This window comes from Struthio camelus, chromosome 3 (assembly GCF_040807025.1).
Source record: "Struthio camelus isolate bStrCam1 chromosome 3, bStrCam1.hap1, whole genome shotgun sequence".
Taxonomy (NCBI): Eukaryota; Metazoa; Chordata; class Aves; order Struthioniformes; family Struthionidae; genus Struthio; species Struthio camelus.
The window spans coordinates 45790165-45802640 of record NC_090944.1 but is presented as its reverse complement, the minus strand read 5'-3'; the positions used below and the strand labels follow the sequence as shown (position 1 = coordinate 45802640).

The window sequence follows — 12476 nt, the reverse complement described above, 5'->3', positions numbered from 1 at the left end:
TGTCCCCCAGAGGTTACTACTACGGCCAATACTGTTTAAAGTTTTCATTGATGACCTGGAGGACGGGGCAGAACGCACCCTCAGTAAGGTTGCAGATGACACAAAACTGGGAGGAGTGACTGATACTGCACATGGTTGCGCTGCCATTCGGAAGGACCTGGACAGGCTGGAGAGATGGGAAGAGAGGAACCTCATGAAGTTAGGCAAAGGGAAGGGCAAAGACCTACCCCTGGGGAGGAATAACATTGCCTCTACTCAACACTGGTGAGGCTACACCTGGAGTACTATGCCCAGTTGTGGGCTCTCCAGGGCAAGAAATACATGGCTTTACTGGAGCAAGTCCAGCAATGGCCACAAAAATGGTTAAGGGAGTGACATCTCTCTCATATGAGGAGAGGCTGAGAGAGCTGAGATTGTTTAGCCTGGAGAAGAGAAGGTTCAGGGGGGATCTCATCCATGTATATAAACATCTGCAAGGAGGGTATCAAGAGGATGAGGCCAGCCTCTTCTCAGTGGTGCCCTGTGACAGGAGGAGAAACAATAGACACAAACTGAAACTCAGAAAATTCTACTTGAACACAAGAAAACACTTTTTTACTGTGAGGGTGGTTGCACATTGGAACAGGTTGCCCAGAGAGGTTATGGAGTCTCCATCCTTGGAGGTATTCAAAACCTGATTGGACACAGCCCTGAGCAACCTACTGTAGCTGACTCTGTTTTAAGTATGAGAGTTGAACCAGATGATCTTCAGAAATCCCTTCCAACCCCAGCTCTTCTGTGATTTCATGCAAGAGTGATAGAAAAAGAATATAAGAACCTGAAGGCAAAATAAACAGAATAAAAAAAATGAAATCCAGAAAATAAGACTTGCATAAATGTAGATGAATAAACAAACAAGAAGAAAAAGGATAATACCAAGGCAAGAGAGGTGTTAAGGTGCACAGGGAAAATACTGGATGCTGAAAGGTAGGGACTTCCATCCAGAAAGTCATGGATCATTGGAACAGTTTTCTTAAAATAAGATTACTAAATTTTATTTTCATTCTTCCACTGGCTGCTTGTTGACATGCAATAGTTTATACTAAGAGATGAAACTAGATATATATATTAGCTTCAGAAAGTACCAGCAAGCATGCTTACTGATTTTTTTTAAAATGTTCCTTAAAATAAAATCAATGATCAATTTTTAGGCATTTTTGTTGGTGGTACATTAACCACAGAAATACATGCCAACAGTGTGCTCTAAAGATTGCATAAGGTCTATGAAAGGCTTCTCTTAGCACCAAGAAGTATTACGGCAACACCTCCACGTTTGCCCAAAAAAAAATTGTTCTTTTTTAGTAATAGATGGTAGCTTTTTTTCATAGCAAATGCCATTGCACTAGTGATGCATTTATTTTCTTAACCAAAGATCTATAAGTGAAGGAATATTACACCATTGCTTTACCTAACAGATATATAGGGTCCCCTGAAAACCATACATAAAAGTTTGAAACAAGCCTACAGTGCTTCCAACTTTAAAAAATAAACTTCTGTAATTAACTCCTACTATCAACATTAAGGGACATATCTTTCCCCAGTACAACCATACCCCTCTGAGTTCAGGGACCTATTACAGTAAAATTAGATTAAAAATACTCTGTATAACACAGAAGTAATAAAACAGCCCTGAAGGTTCCCTCAGGAAACCACAATACACTGAGGATAGGAAAAGAAGCGTACTGAAACATCACCCTCTAGCAAAAAATATTTCCACCTACCACTGTCATGCAAACGGCCACAAAGGAGGCAGGGGAAAAAATCAGCAATAACGCCTCAGGGTACTGTGAAATATATTTTATAATTAAAGATGGCAAAGGTGTGTTAAGGACACCATTAGAGTTTTGTCGCAAAATAAGGCAACGTCAGCATTAGGTTATATGAGGAAATATAGAACACTCTAGGGAATGGGAAAGTTTTGCAAAGGGTAAGCATTCAAACAGTTTAAAGATTATAGGTCCTGAGGGCTCTAAAGCTCTGCTGGTACTCTCTGGTTATAATAATAGCGTTTTGCAAATGTCTGCATATAGGCCTCTAATGGCCATAAATCAGTTTTTCTGTAGTCCTTTCCCCTCCTTTATTACTGACATTGGTACTTGTCTGACCCAGTGGTCAACCATTTTGGGAAGCTAAAGTAACAAAAACTATTCATTTTTCTTGGAGATTTGAGGGAAAGGGTGAAAGGAGTAAGATTAGTTTTGCACTGATCTGCTTTCGTGAAGTAACTCACCACAGGATCAGACAAGTGCCAGGGAAAGGGAGGCAGTGAAACTACAGGGTGAGAAAAGACTGCAGCAGTACCACCTTATGGAATTTGGCCATATTGTCATAAAAGGGAGGAAGGGATATAAATGACTAATGAAAACAAAGGTAAAAGGAATGACCAGAGCTCAAATAGCAGAGATGCAGATTGGATGCAAAAGCCTTATATTTATGCTGATGCAGTCATCACTCAGAATCCCAGAGGCACTTCACCTTTTCTTCTTCAAAAGCCACCTGCTGTTTCTTCTAGCGTTACCTTCTTCTAGCACAACCCTTTAAAATAGCTTTCAAAGTTATGAATATGGCAGGAAAACTATAAACGGTTCTGTGCATTGGCTGGCAAACTTCTTAGCAATTCTTTAATTAACAGTACTTGCTGAGACCCGTTCTTCAAAACTGATGTTGTCCCTGAGGTCTAATCACAGATGCTATTTAAACAGGCTCAAGTCAATAGTGAAAATGAGGATGAAGATATATAGTGATTTACTTATTCTAGAACAGTCAACAGTCATATTGGGTGCATCACTATTCCTAATGCTAATTGTTTTGAAACCCTCCCATAAATTCTGTGTCAATGAGTTTCACGGAACTCCAAGATTAGTCTTCAGCAAGAACAAAAACCTTGTGCAAACATAATCCATGGTCTTTTGGGAAAACAATTATTAGAAGTTTCCAAATACTGCTACCTGGTTATGTCTGCAGAGACATTTTCACCACAAAATGATCTCGAATTTTGGGTGATGTACACAATTTGCTCTTTATCTCTACATAGTGGTTTCAAAGAGTCCCTTCCATCTACTTCTACTCTATTTTAAGGCTGAATCTGCCTGTAAAGTCTTCCAAACCACAAATACAATTGCGTGAACATACCTTTCTACTTTAAAAAAAAAAAAAAAACCCCACAATGCTCAAACAATTCCTTCCATAACTCCAGGCACCATCTTGCTAGTATGCTGAACTGATCTGACCAAGCACCTCTCAAACTTTTCAACAGAAAAAGGAGATTGAAAGCTAATTTATAAGATTCAAACCTAACAAAGCATCATGTATCTGTAAGCTAATCATGCCAATCAAAACAACAAATAACACAACCAATCAAGTGTAAAGTTTCAGATTTGGACAAAAGGGGTTGCCGGGTTTTTTGTTTGGACTTTGACAGGCTAGAGAGATAGGAAGAGAGGAACCTCATGAAGTTCAGCAAAGGGAAAGGCAAAGATCTGTCCCTGAGGAGGAATAACCTCAGGCATCAGTACATGCTGGGGACCAACCAGCTGGAGAGCAGCTTTGCAGAGAAGGCCCTGGGGGTTCTGATGGACAACAAGCTGGACATTAGCCAGCAATGCACCCTCGTGGCAAAGAAGGCCAGTGGTATCCTGGGCTGCATCAGGAAGAGCATCACCAGCAAACTGAGGGAGATGATCGTTTCCCTCTACTCAGAGGCTCTCCCATTCCCTAGAGTGTGTTCTATATTTCCTCATATAACCTAATGCTGACGTTGCCTTATTTTGCGTCAAAACTCTAATGGTGTCCTTAACGCACCTTTGCCAACACACCTCTGTAATTATAAAATATATTTCACGGTACCCTGAGGCGTTATTGCTGATTTTTTCCCCTGCCTCCTTTGTGGCCATTTGCATGACAGTGGTAGGTGGAAATATTTTTTCTAGAGGGTGATGTTTCAATCTCTTTGTTGATATCACTTAATCTAGTAATTTAGGTTTAAATTCTTTTTCCTACAAAAGTGATTACAGTTGCAATATTATGCATAAAGGTAAAACATTGCCTCTCAATACCAACTGATTAAGCTTACATCATACAGCTGCAGAGTTTTTGTCATATACAATGGGTCCAGATATGAGAAAAACTAAAAACTGTAATTTGGTCAACTTCTGGTGAAGAATGTTTATCATAATTAGATTAGCAAATAAAAATATCATTACAAACAGAGGAAAAATACTATGATAAATTTGTTCCTCTTTATCTGAGAAAATTAGCATGGCATTAGCTAACATAGCCTGGAGTCTAAAAGATGCACAACTAAAAAGGAGGGAAAAGCACATATCATAAGCCACTGTTATGTATTAAAGCACGACTGAAGCACTGTATTTATATAGGTTTTCAGTTTGGATAACTGCTTTAAAGGGATGCACTGAATTTTCTCCAATTGGAATGGAAATTTGAAAAAAAAAAGGTATCCATGGCACATATAAACATATAAGTATATATGTACTTACCCCAGGTGTTTTGTACTTTGAAAGAGTACAATATAGAACACTGAAACCCTACCAAAACAAATGACGTAAATTTATAGCAAAAACATTAACGTTCCAGCCTGAGTTTGTGCTTCTAAAAGTCCTTTCACATTCACTGAACATAAAAACACTGTCTTATGGAAAATCATCACCACCAGAATTAAAAACAACTGGTTTTACTCTCAATAATTTGTTCTAGACAACTATATTTAAAGTGTTCCTTATCACCCACCCATTCAGTATGTTGTGTATCAAACTGAGCCAACAGAACCTTTTGAGTGGGGAAATACATTGTCAGTTTATAAAGACGCTCATAGGCTGCTTATTATCAGTAGCTGAGCAACTGACTAGCATATAAATGCAACTATTGAGTCACACTAGTCTAACATTTTCTGTATACTTATTAATTGTAATATCACAAGATCAAGGTGCCTTAGGCATTGACCAGACGTTTCAAGTAGGTGCTTATATAACCACATCAATCTCTCTATCTCAATCTGCTTATAGTTTCAAAGCCAAGGAACAGACGAATACATAAAACAACAGGGCTTACGCAGCAAGATAGCATTGGTCTTCATGACAGAAATAACGGTCTTTGAAGAGCATGAATGCCAGTCTGTGGCTGCTGTCCAAATCTAACAGATATTTTTCTGTTTAATTATGCAAGTTACTTTTAAAGGCCCAAAATGGGAAATATTTCAGTCTTGTGGATTTTTCTTTAAAGAAAAATACCTGTTTCAAGTAGTAAGTAGATATTGTCTATTTTCAGTTCCTACATACTAGATATTGTTATACTTTAACTTAAGAAACTTCTAGTATCAGAAATCCTCCCTCCCTATAGATTTCTACAAACATCAAATCCTCCCTTTAAATTATTCTTTTTACAAAATTGTGTTTCTTCAGTTTCTGCAGCATAACATGTTTTTTCTGACCTGAATCATTCCTGTTATTGTTTTCTCAAGATGTTTGTGATGTTATACACCACAGTATCAAACTCCCAAAGTACCTGATGACTTCCTGTTTATATGCACCAGAAATATATTTGCTCTCCTCCTGAATTACACTAATAGCTCAGTTGGAATTCAACTGCCTAAACAGAGGGTTTTCATACCTGTGCCTCCCTTGAAGCATTAGCTGGAAGCCTGAAGGGACATCCAAGGGTGTCAAAGAGGCATTAACAACTTCTGTTTAAGCAACTGAATCCCACTCTTCATGTAGCCAGTTAACAACTCCACACATCCTGAGGCACACCTTCTGAAAATAAAGACGTGCAGAGCAATTACCTTTTTGACTTCTCTGAGAACTTCAGTGTTAAAAAAAAAAAAGGGGGGGGGGGAGGGGAAGCAACTTCATTTTTAAAGCACGTTATAAATACTTATCGAGTGCCTTCCTCTTAAATTTCTGAAAATCCAAGGCTTTTTGTTTATTAGATCATCATTACATAAGGTAAACATTAAACATAGTTACATTTCCACTGTTTCAGATAAACCAGCTTACAAGCATGGTGAAAGCTAATGTCGTATCAGACAACGGGATCGAAGTGTGCTGACTAGATAAAATACAGATATACATCAATATTTGATACTGGTTTATTTATATTCTTTAAATATTATTAAGTTAGGCTGTGGCTCCATGAATGGCTAACCTGACAATGGTTCATGCCTGCTGGAAGAGACATCTCACTCTCTTCAGCTGCACAATCTTGTTTCCTTCCATCCATTAGGGTGATTGTCAGATATCTGACTCCAGCTTTTCCTCTGAGTTAGTCGTATCTCTTGTCCTCACACCATTTTTTCCTGGATTTATTTTTCAACCAAGCTAGTGAGTTGAATCAGCTCACAGAGGGCTCCAGTGAGTGCCAGACCTAACAAAATAAAGTTGTCTGAGCACACAGAGCAGAGTATAACCTTCCCCTTTCTGCAACAACGTTCTTAGAATGGCCTGTCTCATGAAACTACAACCTTAAGGTTGTAGCAATAGTTTTAGTGAGCACACATATTATAATTTATCGTCTCTTTAAAAATAAGTTGTTACGATGAACTGCATATCCTCTTCCGACCTCACATCTGAAAGTTCCATAAGTAGTAACAGGACCAAGAGAAAGGGTCACTACTTCTTTATGAGGCCTCATAACCACCAAGTCTCCTATCTTATGTATTTAAAGCTTTGACATTAAAAAAATAGAGTTAATGAAATGTTAAATGCATGAATTTTAGTATATTTTATTTGTTACCTATTTTTTGCCTGCCAATTCCATGACAAAGCCTAACAAAATACTGAGAAAGGCCATGAAATGAAGCCATACGCTAAAGAGGTATAATCAGTAAATAACTCTGTTCTCACATTCTGTGCTTAAAAATTCTATTGACTGAGACATGATGTAAATAACATCAGTTGCAATTCTGCAATTCTTCCTTTATACATAAACTTGACTTATTATCTATTGCTCTATCTTCTGGCAAACACTACTGTTATAATATTTTGATGCATATTCCATCAACATCAGTCTTGCATATCCAACTTAAACTAATCAGAAAATTAAGTTACACTAATATAAGAGCTTCTCCTAGTGCAGACAGACATTAACAAAAGGTTAATAATATGCCTTTTAGCTGTTTGTACTTAATCAAATTAATTCTTCTTTTCCATTAAGTTTAATGGGCTTTGTGCACAAGTGACAGGCTAGCTAGAACTACAGTGAGTCAATGAAATTTGATGGGTTAGCATAGGACAATAAGGCAGTAACATACAAGAAATGACTTAAAACAATCATGAAACATATGCATTTTTCATTGACGTCAATGGAAATCTCTTCAAAAGCATCAGGAAACATCAAATTAAGCCTCACATTTGTCTATCTCAGAGAAGAACACTTCTTGACAAGTAATGGAACTACATCTAATCACTACATTCAATCTCTCAACAGAAGTGCTAGCCCCAGAAAGAATTAAGGTGAAGTATGTTGAATTCTTAAGTGTACAAAACTCATATTGGTTTAAAAACGTACATAAAAGAAAGTCTTCATTTAATAGCCTCTCCTGATAAGCTGACCTGGAAATAACAGCCTGCTTCCACTAATTGATATATTTATAAGTTTTCCCTTGTACTCATCACCATAGCTTCAAAATGAGTCAGGAGCATGAAAGAATTTGCTGAGTGTTTAGCTGACATGCATCTAATCCCTGTTTTAGTAAGGAGGATGTCTGTAGCAGAGGGTTTGGAGCAGAGGATGGATTGAATTCAGCTTTGCCTTTGACTCAGTCTGGACTAACACACAGTAATTCTCAAGGTTCCACATTAAGTTCCAGTTGCAATTACAGACAAGGGTTAAAAAAAAAAAAAATGGCTCCTAACTTCATGGTCCTCGATATCTCCCAAATTGTTCTGTTGAAGAATCTAATATTCCCTGCTATTCCTGTAGTTTCATATCTTCCAGCAACACAAATCAGAATTCAAGCATAAAAATATCAGTCTTTTGTCCTGCCTGATTAGTCAGCTATTTATCAGGGTCATTGCATGTGATTTGAATTCAGAAGAGTTATTAAGACATTTATAAATATCCTATATCTATCGAGCGCATACTCTTCAAAGAGCTAACTCTTTGGTTTCTCATATCTAAATTCAACATGATACACAAATATTAGCATTTTTCACTTAGATCAACAGCTTAAAAGATTTGTTGAACCCTTTATGTGCGTATCAACTAGAAGACAGCAGTCATCTTTCTAAGTCATAGAATAAATAATCAAAGCCTTTAAATCATTTATTTCAGAGTTCTAAATATTGCTGAATAATGATAATGTCTTTGCTCCCTCCTTTTTGCATATTATATACTAGTAACATATCTGAGACAGTGTTTACTGTAAACACTTTGAAGTGTGATGCTTTGACAACCAATTGTCACATCAAGTTTCTTCTTCCTGATTGCTAAGACTATTCTTACTTTCATTGATAAATATGAGGCAGACAAAAAGAACTTGGCTTAAAAACCATACAAGTTGCAAATGAGCCTCTCCTGCCTGAAGCTTTGATTTTACAGTGTAATGACATTGAATAATACTCATTCCAACTCAGAAATTAATTCTGCACCACTGTAATCATTGAGATGCCCGCAGAGAAGAACTGGTATACTTCCTTTGAACATGTAAGAACCAGAGAGAAAAGACTAAATATGAGATCCCTTCAAACACCAAGGAGTTTTGTATATCTCAGAGCACATCAATGAAAGAGGCCTACCTGCCAAATTTGTCAATATAGTTACAAACTACATTGACAAGGACGTCCTTTCTCTTTCCTACAGAGGGAGTGACAGCTCTCCACATGGAATTCCAATTGGACCTTTTTAGCCAAATGGCACCAGGGAAACGGCATTCATTCTTTGAGATCAATAATTAGCAACACTATAGATGCTCTCCCTTTTTTCCTATTCCTAGTGGTCTATGCATTCTCTTACAAAGTAATAAGAAAACTACTGTAGCACAAGCTTTCTTAAAAATGGCACAAGCCTTCAAAAATCCCTTTCCATGGAAGACCATGAAGTTATCGTTCAACAACAGTATTATCTGATATTCTTTGGAGCTCTCTTTTTGCAGAATGGTCTTCACATGCAAATTGATCGATGTTTCTAGGTCTCTCAGGTACGGCCTATGAGTAAAGTGTAACCAGTTTAGAGAGACACTGTTGCAAAACCATCTTCCTTAGTCTTCCTTGTTACTTACTATGCTCAAAGCCAAATTGGTAAAGCAGATACTAAACAGCCAGCATGTAGATTTCAGAGAACTAACACTAGTTTGATGGAGTAAGTGGTTGTATTGTGGTGCCTTGAAGAAAATTAGACAAAAGATAGAAATCTTTAAAAGCTACTAGAAGCCCACAACTATGTCCAGTGCTCAACAACTTGCATTTAAGTTAGATAACACAGGAAAAAGGACAGACTAATGCATACCTTACAAGTGGTAAGAACAAGGCACAAAGAAATTAACTTCCCAAACACCCTAAAACACCTGTGACAGAAATTTCTCAGGACTTGTGATTAAGGAACTTGACTATGGCAAATCACAATCCCTTCTTCTATACTCTTGCATTTCGAATGGTGCTTAGTCACAAAAACATTGAGACACTCAGTGGTCTAATTTCATATTGTTCAAAGTGTTTTCTTTACTTAAAAATCAACATTTCTATATTACTCCTAAATTTTTTATTTCTTCAGAAGTTTGCAGATGTACACAAGACTCACAATATTTTAAAGAAAACATATGGTGAAAGCTTAAACACTTCATCACAACAGTTTCCACAGTCAGTACTTTGCTGAATCATCAGCTTGTTCAATGGTCATGTTGGTTCTGACATTAATTCAGGCGATAATGAAATAAAGATGAAAATAATCAAGAATACAGAGGGAGGAAGGATTGTGAGTTTTGACCTTTTTTTAAATGACCTTTATTTTGATTTTTTCCCAATACTGGAAAAAACCCTTGAGATTTTATTACAACTTACTACGAATATAGGTCAGAAACCTACCTAACACATGATGCTTTAAGAAAAGCAAGTTAACACCTTATTAAACAATTGGCAATGATAGAAGTCAAAACAAAATATTTAGCCAAATTTATATTTTGTAATAAGCAAATTCCATCATGTTACAAAATCAATGTCTAAAAGGAAACAAGGTTTCATGTATTTAGTTTTTCAATTATTCTAAATAATTATCCCCTAAAAAAATCTGTACATTTTGCAACATTTCACTAGCGCAAGCAAATGTAACTAGGTAATAAATTAAGATCTTTAAGGTTTAACTTCAAAAAAGCTACAATCATAATGATTAAATTTTAACGCAGAGGCATGCATACCTTTTAACATATACATTAACTACTCCATATACATTCTGATTGTCCAGTAGGAAGGACAATTTACACATGACTAGAAAAATTATGATAGATGTCCTTTTATAGAAAAATAAAACTGTAAGACTATATTAAAAATACTTTTGGTAGTTTGTGTTAAGACTTAAAATCAGATTTTCCCCTAGTCAATCTATTATTTAAAACATCATTAAGCTCTAAGTCAAAAAAATGATAGCGTAAGGAAATTTCTCTAATGTTAACAGAACACTGTATCTGGTAATTAGAAATTAATTGTTTCCACAGGCTTTTTAAAGAGCAGCATTTGTTGCCATCATATTGTGAATATTTTAACACTAACAAATGGAAAACTAAAAATCAACATTGCTGTGTTTAATTATCTGAGTTTCTTTTTTTTCCCCTCTACTCAACTCTTAACTCCATTTTCCTTGTAGGGAGAAGCACACAGTAAAGAATCGCACCTTCTGAATTTATTAAAGAAATTGAAACTTCTAAGAGAAATCGTCCCAAAAAAATATTGAAACATTTCAACTTTTGCTTTTAGTACTAGAATAATGAACCAGTTTATTGACAAATGGTAAATGGAAGTCACTTTCTTTTTAAATTCAAAATAGACTCCACCTGTGTTCAGACATTTAAGTCCTTTTTCCTCAAGAAAGTTGCTCCAAACATAGTATCACTGTGAATTTTAGCATCTACATAACATTTCACTAAGTGTAGCACAAATGCCAGAGTCGATAATATGGTATAGATTAGCGGTAAGATTTGACCACATGCCAATAGAGTGGTTTTACAGTTTTTTCATTTAAAAATCACAGAATCACAGAACGGCCAGGCTTGGAAGGGACCTCTGGAGATCATCTAGTCCAACCCCCCTGATCAAGCAGGGTCACCTAGAGCACATTGCACAGGATCACGTCCAGGAGGGTTTTGAAGATCTCCAGAGAAGGAGACTCCACTACCTTGCTGGGCAACCTCTTCCAATGCTCAGTCACCCTCACAGCAAAGAAGTTTTGACTCATGTTCAGATGGAACTTCCTGTGGTTCAGTTTATGCCCGTTGCCTCTTGTCCTATCACTGGGCACCACCGAGAAGAGGCTGGCCTCATCCTCTTGACACCCTTCCTTCAAATATTTGTAGACATTGATGAGATCACCTCTCAGTCTTCTCTTCTCCAGGCTGAACAGGCCCAGCTCTTGCAGCCTTTCTTCATAGGAGAGGTGCTCCAGCCCTCTAATCATCTTGGTAGCCCTCCGCTGGACTCTCTCCAGGAGTGCCATGTCTCTCTTGGACTGGGGAGCCCAGAATGGGACACTACTTCAGGTGTGGTCTCACCAGCGCTGAATAGACAGGGAGGATCACCTCCCTCAACCTGCTGGCAACACTCTTCCTAATGCAACCTAGGATAAGTAGCTCATGTATGGTTCAACTAGAGAATGAGCCACATGTGGATCTTAAACTGATGTTAAAGAAAATATTAAGTATTTTTCACCGCTGGTAAACTCTACTCTTCATGAAGTTTAGGCCAAACAAAAAAAAAAAAATCCCTTCATTTCACCTGATTTAAAAAACAAATAAAGATTATTCCAATATTCCAACACTTAACGTGGTTACTTTAGATTGCTTCAGTGATTAAGATATTCCAGTACTTTACTGATTCAAAATTTGAATTTTTTTTTCTTGTAAGTTATCTTTCATGTGCTATCACCTTCAGATCAAGAGAAAGTGGTCCAAGCTAATTCCTGCTAAAGACATTTTTATTGTAATTAAATTTTATAAATACAAATCTTACCAACTTTTTAAAAATAAACTTGCAGAACAATCACATAATATTAGAAATGTGCTCCCTTAGTTCACAAGCTGCAATCCTGATTGATGGCAAATGCGTTTTTTAAACTTGCAGAGTAATCCCATTGGTAGAGAACTGTGGGAGGAAGAATGGTCTCAATGAGACAATATAGCAAACATGATTTTTGTACTAACATTTACCAAAATCAAAAAGCACCTATTTTCCCTATACTTTTTGCAATTCAGTGAGTCTCATTACGCAATAAGTAGCATC

General features: G+C 36.9%; 1 protein-coding gene across 5 annotated transcripts in view; it reads right to left on the bottom strand.

Moving 5' to 3' along the window:
• BCKDHB (branched chain keto acid dehydrogenase E1 subunit beta) overlaps positions 1-12476 on the bottom strand; it is a 143026-nt gene that overhangs the window by 74319 nt on the left and 56231 nt on the right. The window contains exon 9 of one of the 5 annotated variants that reach the window (XR_011140119.1): positions 5665-5807. The exons of 2 other annotated variants lie outside the window; for them this stretch is intronic. Coding sequence is in view for 1 of the 3 variants with exons in the window: in XM_068937629.1 (XP_068793730.1) it covers positions 12306-12338 (33 nt within the window). In the remaining 2 variants the exon portion in view is untranslated. Of the gene's footprint in view, positions 1-5664; positions 5808-12096; positions 12339-12476 lie in introns of those variants that run through there. 2 more of the 5 variants (XR_011140120.1, XM_068937629.1) reach the window with 2 other exon arrangements.